The sequence below is a fragment of the Anser cygnoides genome, chromosome 33 (genome assembly GCF_040182565.1).
Source record: "Anser cygnoides isolate HZ-2024a breed goose chromosome 33, Taihu_goose_T2T_genome, whole genome shotgun sequence".
Lineage (NCBI taxonomy): Eukaryota > Metazoa > Chordata > Aves > Anseriformes > Anatidae > Anser > Anser cygnoides.
This window is the reverse complement of record NC_089905.1, coordinates 2,884,454-2,911,951: the sequence shown is the minus strand read 5'-3', so window position 1 is coordinate 2,911,951 and position 27,498 is coordinate 2,884,454. Positions and strand designations below refer to the sequence as shown.

General features: G+C 45.3%; 2 protein-coding genes across 2 annotated transcripts; one reads left to right on the top strand and one right to left on the bottom strand.

Moving 5' to 3' along the window:
• The first annotated feature begins 49 nt into the window (after positions 1-49).
• NUP210L (nucleoporin 210 like) lies at positions 50-26,297 on the top strand. Its single transcript, XM_066986326.1, has 40 exons — positions 50-294; positions 920-1,056; positions 1,325-1,456; positions 1,628-1,721; positions 2,297-2,447; positions 2,904-3,036; positions 4,026-4,184; positions 4,737-4,805; positions 5,533-5,639; positions 6,067-6,207; positions 7,072-7,209; positions 8,051-8,233; positions 8,682-8,880; positions 9,162-9,307; positions 9,890-10,111; positions 10,618-10,791; positions 11,269-11,461; positions 12,154-12,242; positions 12,555-12,659; positions 13,246-13,347; positions 14,185-14,313; positions 14,515-14,642; positions 15,305-15,437; positions 15,901-15,963; positions 16,533-16,712; positions 17,301-17,381; positions 18,290-18,421; positions 18,802-18,960; positions 19,234-19,325; positions 20,067-20,241; positions 20,876-21,051; positions 21,300-21,520; positions 22,529-22,665; positions 23,148-23,274; positions 23,661-23,810; positions 23,928-24,178; positions 24,537-24,741; positions 24,833-24,937; positions 25,568-25,642; positions 25,917-26,297. Exons 1-40 carry the CDS (start codon positions 134-136, stop codon positions 25,988-25,990), a joined length of 5,628 nt encoding a protein of 1,875 aa, XP_066842427.1. The 5' UTR covers positions 50-133; the 3' UTR covers positions 25,991-26,297.
• On the bottom strand, positions 26,294-27,455 carry RPS27 (ribosomal protein S27). The gene is made up of 4 exons (XM_066986325.1): positions 27,308-27,455; positions 26,969-27,077; positions 26,753-26,863; positions 26,294-26,517 (listed from the first exon to the last, which is right to left on the bottom strand). Exons 1-4 carry the CDS (start codon positions 27,311-27,313, stop codon positions 26,489-26,491), a joined length of 255 nt encoding a protein of 84 aa, XP_066842426.1. The 5' UTR covers positions 27,314-27,455; the 3' UTR covers positions 26,294-26,488.
• Positions 27,456-27,498: the final 43 nt, after the last annotated feature.

The window sequence follows — 27,498 nt, the reverse complement described above, 5'->3', positions numbered from 1 at the left end:
GCGCCAGTGCGCATGCGCAACGCTCCGGCGGCGAGGTGGGCGGGAAGCCTCTGCGCATGCGCGGAGGGGAGGCGTGCCGGAAGGCGGGAACAGCGCCGTGCCGGCGGCGCCATCTTGGTCCTTCTCTGACAGGATGGGGCGGGCTCGGCCCTGTTCTCTCCTTTTCCTCCCCCTCCTGTTCTTCGTAGTGCCCGTCCTCGCGTTTAAATTAAACGTGCCCAAAGTGCTACTGCCCTTCAGTCGGGAGCTGCGGGTCCCTTTTGTGCTGGAGGCTGAGGGGGGCTGTTACTCCTGGTGAGGGAGGGGGCGGTGCTGAAGGGAAGATGGGGGCTGGTGTAAGGGGTGTGCTGACGGGACAAAAAGGGACCTGGGGAACCGAGAGGAGGTGGGAACCCTCTAAGGCTAACAGGGAGAAGGGGCAGGGACCGAGGGAGAATGTCTGAAGGAAAGAATAGTGGTGTCCCTGGCTGTGCTGTGTGCCTGTGAGGCAGGCTCTTGGCTTGCTTAACAGCACAGTGAGAGAGGCCTCAGCGTTCTGCCAGGGAGCAGGTTAGCAAGGGGATATTGACCCGTGCGTTGTGCTGAGTTGTGAGGGACGGGTTTACGTGGTCAGAGCAGGGGTTGTTTGCTTTCTGGGCTCTGTGTCAACATTAGGACTTGGAGAAGGGGGGCCATAAACTGTTGGCCTTTGGAACTTGAAACTTGAGCTGTTGTGACCAGGCGGCACTCAGCACTAAGACTAATGGATTTAAGCAGGTTGTTACAGGAATAAATAATAAAAACTACAGTGTTTTGAGGGCAATATAAACCTGTGTTTATTTGAGCAATCTTCCCCCCTTCTCCCTCTGTTTTTTGGAACCCATATAAAGGTACACTTTTGAGTAGAGTGAGGAAAAATGTCTTCCTGTCTTTCTTTCAGGTATTCCACACATAACGATGTAGTCACTGTTGAGTCCATTTATGAGAATGGTACCACTTGTTACCAAAAAGCATTGCTCTCTGCTCGGTCTTCACAAGCCACAAAGCTAAGCAGTGCTGTGATAGCTGAGGAACGTGGTAGGTGGAAAAGCAAAAATCCCTAAAGCAGAAGGTAATTTGTGAGTTGAGGCTTTTTATGGAAGCCTAGGATTGTACTCATACATTTTTAGAAATACAAACGCTTTATTGTTGAAAAACCTGTGGTCTGTAAAAAGAATCTTATTCAGGTTCTGTAGGACAAGAAACCACCTATATATTAGTTTCACTAGTACTAGCTTCTCATGATTCTTAAGCCATTATGATCTAGTAGATGCTGAATTAAGGATTATTTGTTTTATTGCTACAGTGACAGGCCATTTACTCCGTTGTGATGTTATTGTTGATGTGATAAACAGTATTGAAATTATCTCCCGAACTCGGGAAATCTATGTGGAAGATTCTCCTCTGGAGTTGGCTGTGAGAGCTCTGGATGTCGAAGGTATTGCTTGTGAGACAAGCTTTCCTGATATAATTCCAAAGTTTTACTCTGAGAAACGAATGCTGCTTCTTGTCTTCATATTTAGAAGGAAAGGAGATTTGATTTCACTGTATCAGCTGGCTAGAATACATGAGTTTATCTCTCGATACAAATTTTCATTTCTGTTTTCAGGAAACACATTCAGTAGCTTGTCAGGAATGACTTTTGAATGGAGCATTGCGAAGGATGATGACATCGAAAGTTTAGAACTGTCAAACAAAGTAAGGTACCTATGTTAGAAATTATAAATGAATGCTTCGCAGTCGCTTTCATCCTGGGATACTCCTAGAATGGGTAAGAAATAGGATGGGTAAATTGGGACAGAGATGAGAAGTGATTTATCACTGCACCACCAGTAGGTGTAAGAGTGCTGTTAATTTAGCTTTTAGATAAGTCACGTGAGTAAAATTGGCAGCAGGGGCAGTCTGCTGAGAGAATGCTTTTGGTTTGAATGCGAGTGTAGTAAGCATTGTACAGTTTAAAATGGTTTGTGGTAGCCTAGCCCATGTTGTCATCACAGGGCCCAATAGTTTTGAGACAATGATCAGCAAATCTTGTCAGAGCAATTCAGAAGTTACATTTTTGGGGCCCTCAAGTACAAAAAAGAGACTGAAAAACAGACAGGAATCCAGCAGACACTTGTGAAAAAGTGTCTGGAGCAGGAGACGTGATAGGAGAGGCTCAGGGAATTGGGTTCTTTTAGCTGAGGAGAAAGGTAATTCATCTACATTGTCTGTACTAGTGAATCTGAAATGATCATGGAGATCATACCAAAAGTTACTTTTTTTTTTTTTTGGTCAGGATTTTAAAATACTCAGAAGCTGACTACTCTCCACCAGACTACATAGTTGAGATGGAAAAAGCAGAAAAACAAGGAGACAGGATTCTGGTGTCAGGAATCAAAACTGGTGCAGCAGTCATAAAAGTCCGAATGCAAGAATCAACCTACAAGGTGAATAATTACTGTAAAAATCCTTCTTTTCAGTTCAAAAGAACACAAATTCTTAAAGTTTGGGAACCCATTTTTTAGAAAGTGAAATTTAGGAGTGTGCATAAGTACACGTGAAGTTATCTATCTTGCTGTGTTACAGAGACAGCTAAGACTGCCACAAGTAACAGATAAGAGAAAAAAAATCTCTTTATTACCACTTCTAGCAGTATTGTTAGCATTACCAAGTTTGCTGTTTTTTCCCCACTAAATATTGAAGATACTGTGAGAGTTATTTTTTTTCTTGTCATTAGTAGTCCTTCACATAACAATAGAAAAATAAAAGTAAGCATGTAATTGAAATACCAGATTGGCAAGGGAATGTAGGGCAACTAGAATATTGAGCAGGTAAGGATATGGAGAAAGTGTTACTAAATTTTAATTTGTGCTATTAAAGTGTATTTACTCCTTTTCCATTAGAAAGTGGCTGCTGCCTCGATACGTTTGCTGGTTCTAGAGAATATACTCCTGATACCGTCTCACGATGTTTACCTCCTGGTTGGAGCATATATAAAATACCAAGTAGCAAAACTGGTCCGGGGGAAGACGACAGGTAAATTATTCTCCTGGCACCACCATGTTTTACCCAATCTTCCGCTGGCCTTCATAGCTGAATACACTATCCTAACAGTTTGGTTTCGTAGCAGGGAAGCTGACCCTAGAGATGGTGAAGTCGTGTTATTAGCGAATTCCCGACCGTTTGGGCCTTGTTAGTGCTGACCGAAGAGGGAACGCGGGGAAATGTGGGAACGGGGAAACGGCCAGGCCTCCGCGCGGTGGGGCAACGGGCCAGCAATGATCCAGAGAGGGCTCCAATGGAAGCCCTCTGCTTGGCCCAGTAGAACTGCTCTCTGACGTCTAAAATGAGGCTCCAAGGAGGGCTGCAAAACCACCCTGGTATTCGTTCAGCAGTGGGCAGAGAAGGCTCCACAAACACCCTGGTGTTGGTTCAGGACTGGGCAGAGGGGGCTCCAAAACCACCCCAGGGCTGGTCCAGCGGAGGCTCCAAAGCGCCCGTGGCCTGTTCACGGTGCGGTGAGGGCTCCAGGGAAGGTGCAGGGAGTGGGCCAGCAACGGTGCGGAGAGGAATCCAGAGAGACCCTGGGGACTGGCTCAGAAATGGACCAGAAATGGGCGCTGCAGTGAAGGCCCAGCCATTGGCTCAGAAACGGTCTGTTGAGAGCTGCAGTAAAGGCCCGGGACATGGCCCAGTAACGGTCCGATGGGGGCTCCAGTGGCGGCCCAGTGATGGGCCCGGTGGCAGCCTGGTGGAGGCTCCAAGAAGCGCCTGAGGGCTTTGAGTTTGTTGGAGGTGGTTGGAGATGCCCCTGATTTTTCAAACCTCATGTGTCCGTGCCTGAGAGTCGAACTAACGCACGTGTGCCGGTGGGGAGATAATGTCAGCTAATTACGTGTCTATATTGCTTGTTTGCTGTCATTATTGTCTGATCTTTGCATTGGTACCCGTGTAAAGATAGGGTTTCATAGGGGAGAGTAGGTGATCATCAAATTAATGTAACTTTTAAAGTAATCTTTTTGCAGAATTAGAATTTCCTCTTGAACATTACGACCTTGAACTTCGCGATCAAGTTATTGGGCCTGGTGGCTCTGACCTTCTGCCGGTGGCCAGCCTGGAGGTGAAGACAGCCGTTGTGAGAGCAGTGCAGTTAGGACAGAGCACTCTTGCCTTTGTTCATAAAAGTATCCTTCTAAAGAGACTTCCAGCCATATATTATGTGCTAATCTGTAGCTAGCCTCTTTCCCAAGCATGGGCAACCCTATCTATAGTAACAGAGGCTGTGAGTGAAAGAGATTGTAAAGGCAAACGGGATTTTTTTGAGGTTTGCTTCTGAGTTTCTCTGAATGCTTTAACTTTTCAGAGTAGTTTGTTAGACAGGGATTCCTTTTTGAGTCCCCCCCTTTCTTCTGGGTCAGCATGTCAGCGTGCTCAGTGTTCAGCCTCAAGAGCCTCCTCACTGTTTGCCGGCTGTTCAGCAAGAGATCACTTTGTAGCCTGTACGCTTCCTTTCTCTCCTACATTGACAATGACTCCTCCTCCAGCCAATTACACAATGTAGTTTTTATTGACGGGAACAGAAAGACACTCTGATGTTGATGAAAATTGGATCAAGCCCCAGATTCCCTCACTTATTCTGTGTTTAAACCACTCGCAGTTTTATAGATCACTGAGGATGGATGTGTTCTTTTTTCATAAAATGAAAATCCCTAAAGAATTCCTATGCAAGAATAAAGATGCTCACATGCGAGCTGCATCTGGACTTCCTAATTGCACTATCTATGTCGTAGAAGCTGGATTTTTAGGTAATAAGGAAGTGGAAGCTTGATTGTAAAAGTAACTTTTTTTTTTTTTAATCAGGAAAATACTGCTTTAAAATATCATTGCAGTCTTTATGCTGGCAGTAAGCACCTAAAACTTAAGGCAAAAACAGACTGCATCTTTTCAAGTGCACTGATTTGAAAATTGAAGTTGGCTTTGCTCCGTTTGATGGGCTGCTTTCTAAATCAGAGTAATTAAGCCAAAGATTAGCAACAGAGGATGTGCCTCAGAGCTCGGAAAGAATGTGTCATAATTGCCTTACATGCCATTTTTGTGCTTCTTGCTGAACTATATATTTTTCTTAGAGAGTGCTTGGATTCAAGAATTTGTTTTTACATGATACTGGATACTTTAGAGGACGAATAATGAGAGCCTTTCTGCTTCAGTCACTATTTCTTATCCAGGAAAGTTTCATAGTGACTATAAGCCCTTACTGCCTCATGGCTGGCATTCTTCATTCTACACTAAAATCTGTTTATTGGCAGCAGAAAGATGTCTCTGTTACAAAAAATGGCATCACTGGCACTCTCATTGATTGAGGACAAAGCGGAGTACAGCCTTAAGGTTTCTAAACCAATTCAGGAATTCTTCCGTTATCCTTTGGATTACGAAAAGCAGCCCTACTATCAGAAGTTATTAATGAAGGATGTTTTACCACCGCTGGTTGCTGCTGATAGTGTTCTCAAGAGCGAACCACATTTTTTATTTCAGGTTTCACTGTCTATCCAGGAGACAGATGGATCCTGGAAGTGCAGCGAGAGTATGTGATCACTGTAGAAGTTTATGATAGAGACAGCACTAAAGTTTATTTATCTGATGTGAGTACGTGTTTAGTTAGCAAGGAGCAGCCGCCAGAGGAGTGCCCTGATGAATTATGTTACTGTCATGTAGGGTGTGGAATGAATACAACATTCCTGCCCTTTCCAAGTTTATTGAAAGTACTTCCTAATACAGATGTGGAGGTAGATGATCTTTAAGGTCCCTTCCTAAGCCATTCTGTGATTCGTCCTGTATGTAGGACCAGTAAGGAAATTAGAGAGAGAAGGAAATTAACTCTTGCTCTGTTATCACCTCAATCTTTCCTACAGTCTCTCAAAAAAATTTCCATTCAGTTTCATCTGTACCAATCTTACCCGTGTTACAAACCTCTACAGAAATGCACAATGCTGTGGGTGTTCATGGAAAATGAATCAGGTTTTCCTTGGAAGGGGGACACAATGTTCACCGATTTTTGTCAATTTGCAGAATCTCCGAATAATTCACCACTTCTCGAAGGAGTATTTTGAAGAGCTAATATCTTCTCGTAATGGGTCTTACCATATAGTTCAAGTCCTAAAAGATGGCATCACAGGGATAAAAGCTGAATTGGTTTCTGTTCTTCAACAGGTAAGAGACAACGATGGTAGTAATTTTCTTCAGGATATGTTTTTTTCCTAGTCCCTCAGGTTGTCGCATAATACTGCGCACATCTGTGTGAAACGAGCTGCTCTGTGATTCAAGTTATGCTATATTTATCCTGCTAGAACAAGTTATTCTCCACAAGGTCTTTGCAGACGATGCCTTCTGCAGTTTCTGAATTGTGAGCAGTCCAAGAGGCAAATATGATTTTCTTGGATATACGAGAAACCGGGCAGATGCAAAGAAAGGCTGGGAAGAAATGAATTACACCAGGGATTGTTGAACTTTCTGCTCTGGTGTTGGAGTAGCAACAGCTCTTACCGGAGCTGCATGCAGCATGTCTTCTTATACAGGCCATGTACGGGTCAATGGCACTCTTGTTCTTTGCCAAGTAGCGTTCTTGTAAACAACCTCCAAAGTTTTGGAATGAGGGTGTTCCAGGGACTGTTCTCCATGAGGGAATTAGGTGTAGTTGTTGAAGCTGATGAGTTTGAAAGCAGGAGCAAGTTAGTCCATGCCAGCTGGCCTCAGCAGCTGGGAATATAAATTAAATGCGTTAAGGAGATAGTGTAAATGTAGCCACAGACTCCTGCCTCTATTTGTATACAAAATAAAATATGTTGGAAACAATTGGACTTGTTACAGCTGCATTTGGATCACTCCCCCAAAAGCAGCAATTGATTTCTGATACGTTTTTTTTTTTAAGCTTACATTCTAAGCAATCAGTACAATCTTCATGGGGTTTCAGGCCTGTTCAGACCTACATCAAGTGTATAAAAACCTTAGCTTTCGCCTGTCAGTTGTAAGCTACTTGGGTTGAAAGACTGTCTCCTTCTTCCCCCTTGTTTGTAGGATGGCTCTCAGGCTTACTTACCCGTACCAGTCAGCCACGAACAGGAGGTGCAGATTTACCTTCCCATCAAACTGTCACCTTCTCTCCTTGCGTTTCCACACCATCCCACGGAAGTCCTGTATCGATACAACCTTCAGGTGAAGCTGACTATGTCTTGGGAAATCATGAAAGCCTCCTTGGCTTGAGATCCTCTTCTAGAAGAAAAGTTAATTAAAAACTTGCAGCAAATTGAGGCTCAGTGAGAATCCTGAGCACTAAACAGGCAAAAACCACTCCTGTTTTCCTACTTTAACCTTGTAACTGTTCTGCTCCCTCCAGCAAAATCCATTTTTCATTGATAAAGCGACATAATCTTTTCCTTTCTCCAGAAATGCCATGTTCTAATCCTCCAGTGCTTTTTTCACCCCTTTGCTTTTCCATTTTCTTTTTCTGTCATGTCTTTGTTATTTTGTTCTTTGGTCCAATGCCTGTGTTCCCAGTTCATTTGTTGTTCACTTGGCTATACATCATTAAAGTTCACTGCAGTTTTGAACTGTTGAAAGTGTTGTGCAAGTATAAGAAAAGGCAGTAGAGATGTACTTTTATTCTGTTCTTTCACTAGCTTTTCGCTTTACTCACCTGGGGAAAAGATCCTCCCTTTGACTTGGCTGGGAATATTTGATTCTACTTGAGTTGTAAAATAAGCCTACTTGTTTTTCCTTTTTACCCCTAACAGTCCATCATGATATGTACTAGAAGTTTGAAAAGTACTTTGAGATCTTCAGCTGAAAAAATTATAGGAATGCCGCTGTTTTATTTATTTTTACTGCTGTTCCATAGCTAAAGAGCCCAAACTTTTATATATATATATGTATTTGTCAGATCAATAATGCTCATGTGATACCAGCATATCATCCTACTTCTGTTTCCAGGACGCTGTTTCCAGGACGCTCCAGGACCTTTAGTTTATGTTGCTTGCCTTTCCTTCTATTTTTCTAGGTAGAAGGAGGCAGTGGCAATTTCTCATGGATTTCCTCCAACCAGACTGTGGTCACGGTCACCATCAAAGGCGTAGTGACCGGAGGCTTCGCCCAGGGGCACTGCACTGTGCAGGCCAGAGATGTACAGAACCCCTTTCATTACGGAGAAATACAGGGAAGTCTCTTTTCTGGGCAGATTATTGTTCTGAAATGACGGCTTGTCCGGGCTTAGAAACCAAAAGTTTCTGCTTGAAGGTCAAAGATTGTTGGGCACCTGTTCAGTAGCAATGGGCTTGGTTCTCCTGGGGCTTTTATTGCGGTTTTGTCAGTGGAACTAGTTCCAGTTTACATTCCTGTTAATGAATAGACCTGAATCTTAGTATTTCTTATTTCTTGAGCGTCAGGTGCTTCCTAATGCAGTACTATTTAGCTATTGAATACAGCATTGTTTTATTTTAGGTTGTGTTTAGTTTCATATAAGAACTATTAAAGCATTTGTAAACAGACGTGCTGTCAAAACATTTTCATGTACTTTAATTTGGGGTGTTTCCCGCTCAAGCCTGGGCTGTTAGGCCATGCTGTAGTTCTGACCTCATTGTGCTAGCTCCTTCTGCTCTCACAGGGTGCTGCCCTGGACTTTGCTCCTGCAGGTGTATGTGGAACAGCTGGCAAAGGTGGAACTTCTGCCGTTTCGTGCAGACATTGAGATTGGCCAAATTTTGGAAGCTCCTCTCAAGATGTATTTCACGGAGAGGGAAACAAGGGAGAACATTGCTTTCACTGATTGTTCCCTCTTACCTTTGGATATAAGCATGGAAAAGCAAGGAGTATTTGTCCTTGCTGAAGAAGGTATGATCGCTTAGCTCCAAAATGCTTGTTTCCCTAGGTGTGTTTTAAGTAATTTCCCTGAAGTCACCCCCATGTACAGTACACGGGGATTTCATTAGCCACTAACGAAGTCTGAGTTGAGGAGTCTCTTGTGGCACTTTGTAACCGACTCTCCCAGCAACTAGATGGAAGCGTTGGAGAGATGTGACATTTGGAGAAACCTTTTGGGAAAAATGGGTAAAGATTCTGCTGCATTTCATCTCTCATAAGAGACCTGCTGCAAAGATGTTCTTAATTTTTAGGTAATCAGAAGCCTGGACAGACATTCTGCTCCAGCTTGCAGTTAGAAGCAAAGTCTGTGGGACATACGTTACTGACAGCAAGCGTTACTGTACACCAAGAGCATTTTGAAACAAGTGCAGTGTTTGCTGCTTATGAACCTCTCAAGGTGAGGAAGTGCGCGTGTTCACCCCATTCTGTTTGAATTACTAAATTGTTGAGGAGTTAATGCATTTGTTACACAGTCCCAAATCATTTTCTCTAGAAACAAATTTGCAGCTGGGAATTGACTGACACCTACAAAAACACGAACCTCTTATTCTATCAGATAGAAGTAAATCAGTTTAACAGTCAACTTGACCTTTGTTTTAATTGTGAAACATCAGCAGGGCATTTGATGTAGTCTTCATTTTTCTGAGCTGTGTGCTGTTCTATCAGCATTTCAGTAGGTGTGCACAAAGCTAGATTTCTCGGTTAGATTGGAATAAATGAATAGAAGAACAAATTATGTTATTTTCTAAGGATGTGTAGTTTCTTGTCTGCTTCTCGTATGTGTGAATGGCCTCATGTACAGCTCCAGCAGTGAAAAAGTCCTCTGGCTTGGTCTTAAACATCCTGTCAGAGTAGTTAAGAGGCCTTATGCTAAATGGTAGTATCAGTGGTTCTTATTTTTGTCCATTTTTGACCAGTGTCTCACTAGCAAATTGCATTCAAAGCAGGAATTTCTGCTTTTCTGTCTTCACATGATCAGGCTGTCAACCCAGTAGAGATGGCTTTAGTGACCTGGCAAGCAGCAAAGGAGATGGTATTTGAAGGTGGGCCAGGACCGTGGGTTTTGGAACCATCTCGTTTCTTTTCGGAACTAACTGTGGAGCATAAAGAGAAAATTGAGGTTGTACAAATCCGATTTCCAACCAAAAGGAAACTGAACCAGTACGTTTATCAGGTTGTATGCCTGCAGCTGGGGGAGCAGGTAAGGAAACCTCTGATCTGTCTGGCAACTTAATAAGCAGCTGCAAACAGTGTGGATAAAATTGCATGTAGAGTCTCACAAATACCATTTTCCTCGACTAAAAGGTGCATACCCTATGGTAGTATTAGCTAAGCAAAGGTGAGTTTCATTGTCATTAAACCTGTTGGTCTACCAGTTCTCCCTCTACTCAGAACTGTGTTTAGGAAAAAAAATAAAAGTGCATGTCCTGTTCAGGCCAGCGGTTGTGTCATACATGCATAGACAGTTGTAATGAAAATTTCCTATAAACTGTGCCTACAGAAAGTTTCTCAGATCATTTTTGAAAGAAAAAAAAATAGCCATCTTTCCCTCACAACGCTACTGGCGTGCACGTACTTCAGTAGTGTACATTCAATGCCATGCATGCAATCCTTTGCATTTTAAGACACTTCTGGACATGCCAATTTTATGCGCACATAGAATGGATGAGGCTAGCTGTGTAACCATCTTGTTGCCTGTCCTTGAAGGTGCTCACGTTCCAAGTAGGTAACCGGCCAGGGCTCCTGAACCCTGCTCCTGCCGTGGAGGCGATCCAGGTGACCTTCATCTGCGCTCATCCCGCCAGTATGTCTGTGACCCCCGTGTATGAAGCAGCTCCTGGTATCCAACCTTGTCCATTGCCGCAGCAGAGCAAACAGCTAGTAAGACTTGAAACAGAGCTAATAATGTTAATCCTGTGTTAGGATCCTGCATTCATCTGGGGGGCGGTTGGGAATGCGGGATGTAGAAGGTACTATCTGTCCTTAGGTAAAGATTGTGCATCGTTAACTGGTAGTGCAGAGCTCTGTACTGGCAAAGTTGTCTATCTAGCAGTGAAATAACTTTCTTCACAATAACTGACATCCCGGTCCCCTTGCTGACGAGGTGTTCTCTGGCCGCTGTGTTCAGTCTGGCAGTAATTGACTTTCTAAACTGGAAAGCTCGAAAGAGGAATCTGAAGAGCCTGAGCCCTGTAATGCGTTGGGGTGATGAAGCTGTAGCTGAGATGAAAGGAGCGGTCACTGCTAAATAGAAACCTGTCCATCACGGTTTGACTGATTCTTGTTTAGGAGGAGGAAATGTTTCTTCTAAGGCTAGGCACGAGGTTACCAGCAGAAACTGTGTTTCTTTGGATGTAGATCCCCGTATCCAGTGTGAGGAGCACGGTTTTGGAGCTAGCTGTGTTTGATCATCAGCGGCGGAAGTTTGACAACTTCAGTTCTCTGGTGCTCGAGTGGAAATCGTTCAATGAAACCCTTGCGCACTTTTCTGATGCTAGAACCGTGAAGATGGTAGCGAAGGATGACGGGACTGGGCAGACCCAGCTGCACGGTACTGCTCAGAGTCTATAGGAATTATGCCTGTCTGCATCATCACATTCAGTCTTTCTTCCTCCTTTCCACCTAACAGAAACATGACTAGAGTGCTTACTTCTGTTTCCTCTAATAATTCGAAGCTCATAGTGCGGTTGTGAGATACAAGTGCTCTCAGAGTTGTGACCCGTCTGCAGTGTGGACAGTGTAGCATCAATACTTACGCACTGCATGGTTATTTTTTGTTATCTCCTTAACACTGTGAATACAAACAGGCGTCTTTCAGAGGCACCAAAACAGGTATTCTCTGTAAAGCCAAGAACTGAAGAATTTCTTGGCATTAGCTTTTAGTGAACACTTTGTCATCGTAAGTCTTCCATTCCTGGGAGTTCAGTCTGTTTCCCTTGACAACAAATATTCTGTCTCTGCAAATCAGTAACACCTACTTTCAGAGCTTTTCTAGTATATTCATGTCCTAATAGCAGGGTGGTTGATATTTCAGGCTGATATTGTGGTAGGTTATATTGTGTGTTTATAAATGTAAAGAGAAGGACTGGTGAAAGAATAATTCAAGTAAATAGCACAGAATTAGATTACTGTATCCTGATGTTTAAAAATGGTTCTCAGGAACTCAGTGAAATTTTAAAAATCTTCAAAATTCTGATTATTTCTTACATCCTGGTGCATGTGTTTTGCATCTGTTGCTTGTAGGACATCAGCTTCTAGAAGTGCACCAAATTAAAGGTACCGTTCATGTTGGAGTCAGCTTTGTGAAGTACACAATACAAGGTGGCCCAAAAGTGAGTAATGAGGAGCTTTTCTGGTGGGCAGAAGAGGGGTTGCTTGCCTTTCACCTGATCTTTCTTTCATTTGATGGCAAAATATCCTTGACAGTCAAGGCTAATGGAGTAACAATTCATTTTCAGTTCTAAATACCGACCTTTGTGCTTTCACAGGGAGAGTTTATTTCAGTGTGTAGTTATATGGCGGAAATGCTCATTTGCTATCTGCAATCATCGTTTCCTTTCTGTACAAGAGAAGGAAGAAAGTGGTGCTTTTGTAACCTGAGCAATACTGATGTAATATCTTTCTGATTGTGTTTGCATTCCTAGGAAGTGTCTAACTTGCTTACCTCTGCTTCTGTGGAGTTTTTATTGGTAGAGGATGTGACTGTTGTGCCAGATAATGCCACGATATATAATCATCCTGCTGTAAAGGTAAGAACATTGCTAACAGCTTATTTTGTGCCTTCGCATTCCTCGATGATTTGGGTAGCCTTCTACTGTCAAGAGATGCTTCCCACTGGTTTTGGAAGGCAGAAAGGACCTATCTGCATAAACTCACGAACCCGTTTCACTTTGGTGAAGCAATTTTCCCTTTATTATTCAAAGTGGTGTTTGATACTAAGTGTAGTTTCTGTGCCGTGGTGGCATCTCACCACTGCTAACTCAGTGATGTGTTATTTGTTGTTTGAGAGGAATAACTTATTGTCATCAGGTTTCAGACATCTGCCTTTCTACGTTGGTATTTTAATCTGTGAAGGAATGGTGACCCTGTGTGATTGGCTAGATAGTTTTGGTGATGTCCTCATTCAGGGGCTGATTGCTGAGGGTTTTATTCTGCTCTTTATTCAATTCTTTCTTGAGCAGAATCCCTGCTGGTAGCTTAAAAAAAAATAAAATTAAAAAAAGACCTCAGATTTTATAGCTCAAAGCCTGTAGTGATCTCCCCTTTTCTTAGCAAAACTTAACAGTTGAGGACTAAGGGCTTAGATCTTTCATGTAATTTTTTTTTCATTGACAGGAGCTATTTGATCTAGTGGAAGGATCTGGATACTTTCTGGTCAACAGCACTGAGGGTGGAATAGTAAACGTGAAGTATCAGGAGGCGGAAAGTGCCATCGAGGTGATTATAGTCGAGATACGCGCTAGAGAAGCCTGGGTCGAAAATTTTTGAAGAGAAGTTCATCCTCTAGAAAAAGCAAGAAATAATAATTATTTTTTTTCCTTTCCTCTGTCTCAGTCATTGTTCTTAGAGCTGGTTACATATATTCCGTTTTTGCGTCCCAGGCCACTTCATCTTAAGCAACTATGTAATTCAGGCCAAATATTTGCTTGAAAGAACATTAACTTAAGGGGAATCCTGTTAGTTATTAAATAGGCCGTGTTAGTTGTGCATAGATAATCACTATTTTTATTCTTTACTCATGGCTTACTTCCACATCCTGGTTAGACTGAGATTTTCATTTTATCTAGTTCCTTATCAACATTCCTTCCTACAGATTTCTGCACTGCTATATCCTCCAGCGGTGTCTGCAGTACAGCTTGGCATTCATGACCCAAAGGGCATGAGTTAGTAGCTGAGTCAGAAATCAAACCTTTGTCAGGTTTTATTTGAGACAGAAATCTAATCTCACTGCCAGAGAAGAAACACTCTGAACTTTTGACTGCTGCATAGTTTTGAAGTGGAAGCCAGATGTGTTAGGGCATTTAAAATTATGCAGGACAATGCACTGCTCCCTTTGTTCCAGGAAAGAATCCTGTGGCGAATTACACTGACCGAACCCAGTGAAGTCTTTCTTTTGCACCACATCAGCATAACTGAGTACCAGTGAACAACGTGGTTGATTTGAGCAGTGCCTTTGAGCAGAATACCTCATTTTTGTGAATCTATATTCTCTGTAATAGAGATACAAGTATTTTCTTCAGTTACTATGGTTGTGCCTGCTTGCTTTTGTTATAGGTCACCCCTCTGCAGCCTGGATTTTTAAGCCTGGAAATTTATGATCTCTGTTTGGCATTGTTGGAACCGGTTACTGCCTATCTGCATGTGTCTGACATGTATGAGGTGGAAGTGGATCTCACTGATAAGGTGATGCAAACTTGGAGAAGCTCAGAAGTTTCTAAGACCTGATGTGGTAGGATATATTTCCCTGCTCACAGGGAGGAGGCAGCACCAGGAGATGTGTCTTAGGATCGAGCATCCAGAGCAGGGCATAGATATAGAGGCCTTAAGAAAGAGTGTAGGAATCCCTCTCTTCCTTTCCCCTCTCCTTTTTTCTTTTTAATCTAGCTTGAGATTGGCAAATCTGTCGTCGTTACTGTTCAAGTCCTGGGTTTTCAGCGACTTCCCTTGCAGAGTAAATACTTCAAGTACATGAAGCTGGAGCTGCAAGCAGCATCACCTATTGTTACACTTGCGTAAGTATTACAATTGGCGGGTTGGAACGTTCTTGAGTACTAACTGATAATATTCACCTTGTATTGAAAAACAGAGCCAATAATTACAGAAGAACTGTTTACAACCCCCTAGCTGTTTGCTGGCTTTGCATAAATGTTGATGGAGTGCATGGAAGGTGTCAGGACTGTAACTGCCAGTTTTAGCAATTGGTTCTCAGGAGAATCTCCCCATACCTTTCTGTAAAAAGTAAATTAATGTATGCATATCTTTTGTGGCAGGCTGGGTGATTTAACTCATATTCGCAAAGCTCTTTGAGATTTGTGGTTGCAGATGACAAAATGTTTTGCAAGATGTTTTGTCATCTCTACTGCCTGTGCTTCTGTGTTACCACGTGAGTGTATTAAATATCTGAAAGAGGCTGAAATATCTCTGCGTTACTTTACACCTGGTAGCTCTGGATGTAAACTTTTCTTTTGATGGAGGAATTGATTCCCTCACGTTTATTGTATTTATTGTGTGGTGTTCTGCCACTCAGAGCTCTCTGCATCCTATATCTAGGACTACGGATAACTCGAAGTAAAAACCTCGATATTATAGTAGTCACACTCAGTTCCTGCCCGAGTTCTCTCTTAGTTATAATACAGGAAATGCAAAGTGAAGTCATGCTAAAGTGTCTTCATAGGCAAATGGAAGAAGTGGGAGAATATTCCGAACTGCACGTACTTCAGGCTGTTGCTGCAGGCCAGACTACTTTGGTAGCTACAGCCTGGGACAAGATGGGAAGAAGAATTACTTCTGCTCCTCGGAAAGTTGAGGTAAGAATGCACAGCTTTTAAGTCTGCTCACTTTTGAGTGTTTCTGACCCACTGTAGAATCCGTGTATTCAAAGTTCTTTAGGGAAAAAAAAAAAAGCCTGCTTGTATGATGACGTTCTAAAGCCTTGATGTTCTCTGACTCTTAAATTCTTGTAAAAAAGGATCCATATAAATATCATCAGTAATCATTGGTACCATTTCTGTATTTTGGCAGAGTATCTGTTGTTCTCCTAGTCCCTTTATTCAGAAGGCAGAATCCACTTCCCTTACGAGAAATCTCTGTACACGATAATACATTTTTCGGAAGGATGTCCTAAGATCTACTTAGACATGCTCATGTGATAATTCAACACTAGCAGTCCTAGTATTTTGTCTAGTGACGTGTTTTTTCCCCCACAAAAACAAACAAACAAACAAAATGTATAATAACATTTTAAAGTAAAATATTCTTCCCTTATACCAGGTCTTTCCTCCATTTAAACTGATTCCAAAGAAAATTACTCTTATTCCACACAACATGGTGCAAGTGAGTATTACTTCTTCTGAGCAAACGATAATTTTTTGCTTCCTTTCCCCCTCAGTATCGGTGTGCTTAATGTTGGTGAAAAGAGCTTGATTAAACTAGGAGTAAAGGCTCTGAATCCTATTACCAGTCTTATTCCCAAATCCTGGCTTGTGGTAATCCAGTGGTGACCAGACCTCTCTTTATCAGCAGTTAAGTGGATCAAGGTAGACAGTAAATTCCAGAGCCCTTCTGTGTCTTTTATATTGAGCTTCATTGATCCAGCTAGCTGCTTCTGGCATGTGCGTCCTGGAACAGGAGAGCTGGGTCGCTGCAGGCACAGCAAGTGTGGTCCTGAAGCTTGGCCACTTCTGTGACTGCTCTGCTTGGCCAGCCTAAAGGACATGCGAAGAAGGGTTTCCACGTGGAACGCTGATAGTTTGAAGTGAAGTGGCTACAGCGTGTTCAGGTGGAGAGGCGAAGAACAGGCAACCAGAGACAGAAATTAGTTAATCTAGATGCTGTGGTTTAGGGAATTAGTGTGTGTTTGTTTTCTCAGTGAACATCTTGTGTTTTATTTAAATACACTTCAGGTGATGTCAGAAGGTGGTCCCCAGCCGCAGTCCGGCATCCACTTCTCTGTCACTAACTCCTCCGTTGCAGAGGTTAACCAACTTGGACAAGTCACGGCAAGAACAGTAGGAACAACCAGGATACAGGGCGCTATCCGGGTGGTTAGTGAAGACACGGGAGGAGTTACTGTTTTTTCACAGGTATCTTTCCATTATACTCCTCAGTCTTTCTTCCTTTTTCTTAGAAAGAATGGTAATGGTTTGTCAGGCTTTTTAGTTACCTTGGTTGCCCTGATATAGAAAATCTGATCTTGGAAAAAACTTCCATTAATATTTGTAGTGGGGCAGTAAAAGGAAGAGGCTAACTTCTTTCCTATTGTAAACAAGAGAGGAGGCCACCACAAGTTGGATGGGAAGCTTTCTCCGTGCATTTTTTTTTTTGCTTACTGGCGCCCCCAGTGGGATATAGTTAAAGGCGCTATGTAGTCCATGAGACAAGCCAAGAGGAGTCAAAGATCTTTAAAAGAGCTCCTAAAGTGTCAGGGTTGTCAGCAGTTACCACCACTGGAGAGTTGACAGTTTCTGTAGATGATGAGGCAGCACGGCGATCTTACCGCCTACTTGGAGGCTCCGGGAGATGTGCTAGCTAAACCTTCCCTGCCTGGCAAAGAACAGTCAAGCCCTTAACCAGATACGGACAGTTTGTTTCAGAAGTGAAGCTACAGGCCACTTGCAGGCTGTTCAGTTTAGTTTGATGCCTCAAAGCTTAATTGTTGTTTTATTTTGCAGGATCAAGTGGAATTAGAAGTAGTTCAGTTAAAAGCAGTAAGAATTCATGTACCTGCTACAAGACTTGTAACAGGCACCGAGGTACGTATTGTAGCTGATACTGGAAACTTCTGTCGGCCAAAAGTTGAGGGGGAGTCTTATCCTAATAGGCAGGTCTAAAGCCTGAGGTAGGTGTTGACTTGAGTGCAGGAATCAATAAAAAGAATGTCAGTGTTCTAGTTTGGTAAGCCTAGTGTGCTAAAGAAAGTAGCACTACTAGATTAAAGAGAAGCAACGGCCTTGTCCGGATGTTTGGACTGGTTGTTTACCTACTGCAAGGAATTCAAGTCTTGTAATCGGCTACAGCTCTGCACTTAACCGAAGTTATGATCTGGGAAACAACTGTGTGTGAGGTCAACAGAGCTGTACCATGGGGCTAGCGAGGAGGAGCTTAGAATGCCGAGTCACAGACGCCTAAAGGAGTGCTTCTTAGTTGTGTTTTAGCTCACAAATGCAGGGTATGTACTTTCTGAAATTTCTTTTTCAGAAATGTGGAGGGCTGTCACGTGCTTTGGGTGCTTTAAAAATGAATGAGAGATTCTGAAGGGAGATTTTTGCAGTCAGTAAGGAATGCATTTTCAAAAAGTGAATTTCTTAGCTGCTATGGAATTTCTGGATCCGTTCAGATAGAAAACATTGTTTACAGGCAGCTTGCCCCCTCGTTTCCCTGGAGATACAAGGGCCGGTTTCAGATCTTGAAATATATATTCAGCAGATTCTTGGTGGGAAGAGGGTGTGATCTTTTCATTGAGGTTAGCTTTTTAAGCAAGGGAGCGGAGGGCTTGTGTTGTATTTTAAAGGACTCCAGAGAATATACTACTGGTAATAAATTCATGGTGTATGTGTCATACGTGATTCCCCTTCTACTCCCAATTTTAGGGGGTTGCGTTCAATTTCTCATGGCATGGATGCCCTCACATTTCTATGGTGACAGTATTCTTCCTTTCCAGATGCCAGTCTTTGTCGTGGGGCTGAACAACATGCTGACTCCATTTTCCTTCAGTAATGCTAACCCAGAATTGAGATTTCAGTGGTCAGTGAGCAAAAGAGATGTTCTAGACCTTCTTCCTCGACACATGAAGGTATGGAGAAAGCCACAAGAATGGGTTTAAGACCCAGTGCTGTTGCTGAAAGCATCAGAAGATTTTTCAGAACATTTCGCGTACAACTTTTGAACCTGTAGTAGTGTCGCTGTAATTTATTTTTTTATTTTTTATTTTACCTATTATGTATGTGTGGTCCAGGTTGAGATGCTTGAGGCTGTGAAAAGCAGCGAAGTCTGAACAGATGAAATCGCATCTGTGATAAGAGATCTTGTCATTAGGAACAGAATCTAAAACAAAAGCGAATTTTTCTGTTTTCACACGTCTCCTTTTTCCTTTTGTAATCTCCGTACTAACACTAGCCCTTTAGTCTAAAGACTGGCTGATATGTAGTGAGATCTGTGCCCTCTCTCTAGCAGGTTTCCATCCAGCTCCAGTCAGACAATAACGTTGCCATGGTTGTGCACACAAAATCAGCAGGTAGAACCAGTATTAAGGTGATGGTGCAGTGTCTGAATGCATCTGCTGGGCAGTTTGAAGGAAACGTGACCGAACTATCAGATGAAGTGCAAATCCTGGTAGGTGTTGCTGGTGCAGCATGTTGTAGAGGTAGGTGTATTTTGAGAGGAAGAAACCTGTGGGCAGTATGCATGAACAGATGCATCAAAAAAAGGTTCCTTTGGGGTGTACACGTTGGGCGTAGCTGCACAGAGAGGTTTACACCTCCTTTTGTTTGTTTTTTTTCTGATGACCAATAAGTGGTTTTCCTTCACTCTTAACTCCCAGCTGTCATGAATCCATTTTAAAAAACAACAGCTCTATTTAATAATTTCTTTTTGTTCTGCCTGTAGGTATTTGATAAGCTGTCACTATCCTCTCCCTCGTTTTCCACTGAGCAAATTTTAATGTCCACGAATTCTCAACTCAAGCTGTACACAAACAGGTAGACAAAGGAAAATCCAGGCTGCAGAGACAGCTTACAATGTGTTTCACTCCTTTCAGTGCATAAAGCTGCCTGTTAGCTTATTTTTCCCATCCCAAGATATTCAGCAGAGATTTGCGTACTTCCTGCTACAAGAATGGGAATTTGAGGCATGCTCAGTTTCAAGTTACTGTCTAAAAAGACTGTATTAAGTGCAGTTCACCACAGAGCAGAAAATGGTAGTCAGATTTTAAAGGGATAGCGCTGTACGGGTGAAACATTCCCCACTGGCACTGGCAGACAGGGCAACGGGATTAATCTGAGCAAATGAACCCCTGCGTACCTACAAAAACAGATCTTGGGGCTTGGGCAGTGTCTGCTTATACAGATTTTTGGTTTTTGCTGGTAGGTTTACGCTGCACGTTTCTGGAGGCTTCTGGGTTACTCCACAGCCTGCAGATGTATTTTGGAGTGACTGCTGAGCAGGGCTGCATCTGCCCCTTACACGCAGTTTGACAAATCTCTTCCAGAGTAACGTGCCTTCATGGTGCTCAGGCTGTCAGCACGAAGCTGAAGTGCGCACTTAATGCCGTCCCCGATCTCCTGCTATTGTTGAACCTGCCAGTCAGTAATTTAGTGTGATAGTGAACTAGAAGAACTTAGATACGTTTCTTGTTGCTTTAGTGGCTGCCACTCAGAGTGAAACAAACTCCCAGCCTATCCAAGTCTAACAGTCCTTTTTCACTTTTGTTCTTGGCTAAGGGAAGGGGCTGCATTTGTGAGCTTCCAAATCTTGCAGTGTTACCCCAACTCTTCCATCCTCGAGGAGCACGATCAAGGCGTCCTGAGAGCTGGACCCATCACAGGCATTGCAGTGTTGGAAGTGACTTCTCTAGAGCTCTTTGGAGTGAATCAGACAACCGTAACGGGCATCCAGGTAAGATTTCAGGCATAAACCAGTGTTTTTGTAAGGAAGCAACTAGGAACAGCTCTTTATTTCTCAATCCACTGAAAACAAATCGATGGAGAGAGACTGTATTTTGTGATTCTTTTCATCAGTGTCATTGTATCTTAGGTGTAAAAGGAAAGATTGAATTTTCAACCCTGTAAATGGGTCAGGGTTCTTATTCAAATCTTAGTATACCAGTCTGTAGAATGGAAAAAGACGTTAATATATTTCATACTGAAGAATTATTTGTTGTATGGAAAGCCTCACAGCGGTATAAAATGTTTTGTTTGCAGCTTCCTTACGTTTATTTGAAGCTATACCAACCTGCTTGACATAAATACGTTGTGTGCTTTATCAGTTTGGGAGCAACTGTAGGTCCTTTGACAGGACTCTTCCAAAAAAAATCCAAGAGCTTCAGAAAATGATGCTCTGGCTGAGGAGATGGCTGTCATCCCTCTGAGTCAGGAGCCAATCACAGAAAAGTAAGACAGAAAGGGAGTGTGCTGTGCCGCAGGCAATCGCATTACGTGTTGACAAAGTACCGTGACAGCAAACAGTAAGCTACGAAGGACTCTCCAAGGGACAAATACCAAGACTTAGCTTGACTTTACTTTTTTTCCAGGTTGCACCCATTTCCTATTTAAGGATAAACATTAGTCCCAAAATCTACACAGCTGGTGGCATGTCCTTGGCTACATTTCCCCTGGGGATGTCCTTAACCATCACAGTTGAGTTCTACAACAGCATCGGGGAGAAGTTCCATGCCCAGAACGCCCAGCTGCGCTTATCTGTGAACAGGTACAGCCTTGAGAGCACTGGCACGTGGTAGGGAGACGAGAACTCACTCTTATATCACAAACGATAACAGAAATGTCAAGTTCCGTCTTAAACCTGACATACATTTGAAAACAGCTGTCCAGAACTGGGAGCTGTTTCACTTAGTCACCGATACTGCACTAACGTGTGGATTTCCATACAGGAAACACGCAGCTTTAGATGGATGAAATTTATCACTTTCCTCTCGCTTAGGAAATCTTTGTTTTCAGAGATGACTTGCTACTCATTAGACCTGCAAATAAGAATCACACATACATTGCTCAGGCTGTGAACAGAGGAGTGACGCTCTTGACTGTGCAGGACGAGAGGCACCCGGGCGTGGCTGACTACGTCCCAGTGCCTGTGGAACCCGCCATCAAGCCAGATCTCTCAAAGCCTGTGGCAGTAGGAGATGTAATCTGTTTCAGCTCACCCCTCGTAAACCAAGAAGGTTTGTACGCGTTTTTCTGTAGCCTCTGACCGGGCTGTTAAGCAGGGAGACTTGTCACGTGGTCTCAGTCGATTTCAGAAGCTGAGCAATACCAGGCTGACTGTATTTTAGTGGGAGAACTCTAAAAATTGCGAAACCTCGAAACTGCTTCAGGACGGGGTGCCTCGCCTGAGAATGGGAATGGAGCTGGTGCTCTGGCATGGTAGCAGGTGTCCACGTGCACAGAAATTCCTGAGTCTTAGGCTCCGTGACACCTATTCATAGGAAGGCTCGCTTTGTTACCTTTTCAGAGTTCAAGTGCGGGCCCAATTTTGTTGTCTTCTACACTGACACAAAAAGAGCATTTTTCCCTCATTTTCCCCAGCTTCAGAGCAGCTGTTTCCTAGCTATTCAAGAGGACAGGCTGCTCGGGGGAATTTACTGGTACTTAAACAAAGCATTCCTTAACTGCATTAAAAGACTCCGTGCATAATGGAGTGACAGTCCTGCCTCTACAGTTTTATTACTGACTAATCAGAGCTACATGGTAAATTAAGTCTTTGATAGTATTTTTAGAATGAGAGGTAACCAGAGGGCCTCCCAAGGAATGCAAAAAATGTTCTCCCCATTCTGTGCAATCTCAGTTGAGCATTCTCTTTACTCGCTGAACCCCAAAATTAACCTTCTGGTTTATGGTCCCAGTTTACTCGAGTAAATATGATTTATGAGCTCTCTGTCCTGGAGAATAAGCAGATGCTACTTCAGTGTATTTCACTGGGAAATGCAGGGAAGGGCTTCACCCGGGATATGTTAATATTTAGGAAGGTTCATTGCAGGAGGCCTAAAAAGAGAAGACCTGTGTGTTTCAGCCTGCTATAGGAACTCTCTAACCATGCATGGGAAAAGATACGTGGTGTTTATTGCCAGGGTGTTAAATGAATCCTCCTCATCAGAGGCCCCTCAGTGGTCTTCCATCCTTTTCGGTAGACACCATTCAGCAGAATCCAGCTTGTACCTCGGTGTTTGTAGGTGCCTCAGGGATGTGGCATATCTCCCCCAGTGATACGCTGGACGTAGACAGCGTGAGTGGAGCAGCGTTAGTGAAGAACACCGGAACAGCTACGGTCTTCCACGATATCCCAGGGACAGGGAAAACGTACAGAGAGGTATTTGGCACAGCACAAGGGGAGAAGACCAGCTTGCTACTGCGCACCCGGGCTGGATATGTATTTATGCTGTTCTACATCAAAAAAAGAAAACCAGTGTCAGCTTTTCTCTCTGAATGCTTTGCTTATCGGAACGTCCAGTACGTATGTAGGCAGGCAGTGTTAGCACGGGGATTGAAACCCTCACAGCAGAGGGGTGCAGAGCCTTTACTCTGACTTGCTGGGTGTCTGCTGCTGGCTTGCAGCTCAGCTCCTAGGCGCGAACAAAAAATGTTTGCGAGTGAAGGGCCAGTTCAAAACAAAACAGGGAGGGCTTGGTTCTCATTCACGTTGAAGGTGTAAATGAGACTAAGCTTTAATGACAATTATCCAGTTAAGCAAGTTTTGTAGAATAGCAGAAGAAAAATGAAGCAGTAAATTTCCCTGCTGTCTGTATGAATCAATGTTTTGGGCACAGAAGTGTGCTTTTCTTAATATTACAGGTAGTTGTCAATGGTTCTTCAAATCTAAGTTTCCAGATTGGTCAAAAAAACTATTTAACAAACGCTCCTGATTCTTCTGCATTCCACGTTCTTGTCGCCACAAGCAGTGGAAGAGAAACTCTCAAAGGTAAAAACCCGTATTGGTGAATTCCTCTTTCCTGGTTCATGCTGACCTTTTCTGCAGTAAAATGTTTATACTATGGACACAAACATGTTCTTAGTCCGTAGCGGTAGGAACTGAATGACAATTTATCTTAGTCATCTACGTGCTTTAGCAAAACAGTGGATTTTTAGTCTTTGAAACACCAAATTGCATGAACTACAACCTGCTCGCAGTAAATCCAAGACTATGGACTACTGGTGGGAAATAAGTTTCTGCTTAGGAAACGGGAATGACAGTCACAGGCTGACAGCCGGGCTGCTCTGCGCGTTAGGGAGCGTTGCGTCTTGTTTTGCTGAAGGGTCATCCACTGGAAAGAAGCTGACTGACTTGTTTCTGCTCTTCTCCTTCAGGCCCCTGCAGCCCGCTTCAGCTCAGCGCGATCACAAATCGGCTTCTCCCGGAGTCTTACTTGAAATGTGGGGTTGGGTTCAGCACCACCATGTTGGACGTTTCGGCTGGGGAAGTCTTCCTTGTGCGGTCAGGATTCAGCATCCAGGAAGGTAGGCATGACCTTTTAAATCCTCATGCTTTGGGTTTCATTCTGGTGATATTTTTTTTCCATTTCAAACGCAAGCTCTGATTTGTTTATTCTGTTTTGAATCCCGTCTTGAATTTAGGTCTTTATGCCTGTGTGATCACAGCTAAACCCCAGCCCAGTGAAGTCCTCCTGGCTCTGAGCTTGGCTGATGCTTCTGTGTACGTGACTGTTTCTCACAGCAGTGACCAGAGGAAGGGGGACACGCAACGAATCCTTGTTCCTTTCCTCCCTGCCTTCTACCTTTACCAGTCAGAATTAGTTTTTAGTATCACACAGCTAACTGGTGTGCTAAGAGTGCTGGGAGTTGAAAAAGTATTAGAAAAGCTGGAGGTACGTGAAAAGCTTCTTTTTTTTGGTCTCCATTGCTGGGAAGGGAAATAAACCCCGCTACAAGGGTGTTGGGAGAGATGCGGGCTTGAATGCACCGCGTTCCTTCTGAGTAATCCATTTGTTGGGCCACTGGGTAAAAACTGCGGTCTAGTTTCTGCGTTCAGAGATGGGTTGTGTGGGGTGGTTCTGCATTTTCCCTCCGACAGCTGTGTAGAGAAGTGAGGCAACAAATCATCGCCCATACTAACGTGACTCGCTGTTTCATGACTACGTAGAACATCAGGATGTGCAGGCGTACGGAATCCAGGCGTGCTGCTGGCTTTCATCTTAAAGCATCTCTGTCCGTCTGTCCCAAAAGGTTCAGCCCAGTTCTCCGGCTCTAACCGTGATGCCTCCGGAGCCTTCGCTCAGCATGCCCGGGCTTGTCTCCTACGTGGTCGGCGTGGTCAACTTCACCTCTCTCCAGCAGATGCCAGCACCGGCCTTCGTCAACGTGTCTTGTGCTCTCACCCGCCAAAGGGCAGCGGTAGCAGTGAGAGCTCTCACCGGGGAGTGCGCGCCCGGTGAGCGCCGTTAGGGGAAGCTTTTTCTGGGAAGCTGTTGCAAGCCGGGAGCTACCCGCGTGCAGCACTTACCCTGTCCTTCGCACCGCAGGTCAGTGCAGGGAAGTGGGAGCTCATCACCAGCTAGCGAGCTCTTACCATGTCCTTCTCTTCACTCTCTTTGCTGTTTCAGCATTGACAGCTGTTACGTTCCTTGGTAAGTGATTTATAAGTCGAGAGTTCACACCCAGAGAAAGCAGAGACGCGCGCTTCCCTCGCTGTGATTTTAGGGCCAGTTCTGCGTGCCTGCCTTTCACAGCGCAGTGCTCTTCGGGAGCTTTAGAAAACTGTCTGAAGTCATTCTAGAAAAGGTGCGACAGCAGTTGTTTTCCTTGAGCAGTCCTCCCCTCGGTTACTGGGGATCTGAACCTCAGCCAGAGGCAAGAGGCAACAAGGAAGGAAACTTTCCACTTGTGACTGCAACCCCTGCAGCTGTAGGCAGCATAATGTGATAGAATCCAGCAGGATGGAGGGGGAAGCAGTGTTCTAAGAGCTGCCAGATTTGGGGAAAAACCAAGCTGCTAAGTTGAATGCAGCCAGCCTGCGGTCCAGTTAGAGTGCAGCCTGAGCAGCTCCTGGGGGCAGCTGTCGTTAAAAGCAGCTGGTAGCTGACCCACAGGAGTCAGCAGTGGGATCTGGACCCAGAAAGGGCTTCCAGGGGCAGCCCAGGGAGGGGTTAGACCAGGACCCCACCTTCATGGGTTCAGAAATGACAGCCCAAGTCCCTGACCATAGCGCGCGTCCTCGAGGGGGCTCAGACTCTAACCAGAGTGCTGGTTTTGTGCAGCCTACAACGCTTTCCTGACCAGGCTGCAAACGGTGCCTGTTGTGTACGTGCCTACCGCCGCTGTACCTCAGACAGGTAAGAAAAGGGTTTTTGCCAACTCTTCTGGCACTTTCTACTCTGAGCTACTACACGCGTGCCAGGCTGGCATCCTGGGTTCATGGCGCAGTGCGGCTCGGTGAGTTTGTCACCACCGCTTTACGCACAAACACCCCCAAAATTCACCACCAAGGGTGAACTCCAAGAACAACACGGGGCCTTTGGAGGGGTTTGGAGAACGTCCCCTCCTCTGTTAAGAGTCGGGAATGCTTGAATTCTCAAAGCAGCCTCCCTTTATTTCCTTTTCTCGCAGGATATTCCTATCCTGCCAGTTCCCAGCACGAAAGGAGCAGGCCTCAGCTGGGGCTCTGGAGCGTGCGGAGGTAAATCCCTACCAGGGAGATCCCCACTGCGAGCGGGGATGGGTTATTTCCGACCTGAACGAAAGGAAGCGTTTAATTTCCCCTGTTACCTGCTGATCCGAGCCTCGGATGTTGAGTACCTGCGCTCCTCTGACATTTAACTGCACAGTGGGGGCCAGGCCCGGTTAGTTTTTGGGATTAAGGGCAGGCCCCCCAGCCATGTTCCCTCTCAGGTGCTCTGCAACCGCTCACAACCCCTGTTCTTTACCAGCCCGAGTTCAAGTTACAGCTCAAGACAGCAAGCGCATTAAAGGCAGACCAGTTTGCGTGTATTTTATCCAAAATTTATTGACAGCAAGATGGGTGGGGCTACAGGGACAGCATGACAGTCACGTTCCTGGCTGGCCTTCCTGGACAGCGCGCTCAGGTCACACCTTGGCGTCTCATTCTGCGGTCACCTCTCCTCCCGGCGAGCTGTGCGGGCATCTGTGCGCGTAGTCCCAGCCATTGCAGCTCCCTCCGCTTAGTGCTGCTTTCGCCTGAAGGAGCATCCTGGGGGGGGGAGCACAGAGCTGAGCGGCTGCTGCCCTCTGAAACCCCTCAAGCTACCGCCCACGCAGCGCTTCTTGGGGCTGGTAAGCTGAGAGATTTCTCCGTCTGCCCACAGGAACACACCTCCCTCCTCCTTTCTTGAGGAGCAAAATCCCTCTAAGGCCCAAACCGTTTTTTAACCCAGCCACAAACCGTTCCGCGCTGCCACCCCCCCCCCCGGAACCGCCTCACCCACCTTCTGTGAGCCTCGCCTTGCCGCCGGTGGGCTGGCACAGCACGGTGGAGCAGCCGACGCACAGTACGACCGTCTGCGCGTGGCTGAACACCGTGGTGATCTTGTAGCACCCTGCGGGCAGAGCACGGGGAGGGGGGGAGGAGGCAGCGTTAGGGCGCGGGGCGGCACCGGGAGGGAACCGGGCCCCGCGCCCCCCCTCCCCCCCGAGGCGCCTACCGGGGCACTTGACGTCCATGAAATAGGAGTTGGGGCTCTGCACCAGACGCTTCTTCTTGTGCTTCCGCTTCTCCTCCTCGGGGGACGGGTGCAGCAGGTCCTTGGCCAGCTGCGGGCGGGAACAGCCGCGCTCAGCACCGCCGCCACCGGGCCCCGCCGCCCCCCGCCGCCATCTTGCGCCCCCGCCGCCGAGGAGATGGCGGCGGGCACGGCCCCCCCCGGCCCTCCCAGCTCCCCCCCACCTCCCCTCGCCGCCCCCGGCCCCGCGGAGCCCGACCCCGGCCCCCGCAGCCCGCGGCGGGGCGGGGAGCCCCGGGCCCGGCGGCGCGGCGCACTCACGGGCATGGTGGCGTGCGGGCGGCCGCGGCCGGAAAGGGGCCAGGCCGGAAGCGGGCGCCGCTATATCCGCCGCGGGGTTCCCCGCACGGGCGGAAGCGAGGCGCGGCGCCATCTTGGGAAGGGCGCCGGGAGGGCGGGGGCGGCCATCTTGGGAGGGCGGGGCGCGCCTGTCGGGCAAGGGGGCGGAGCAA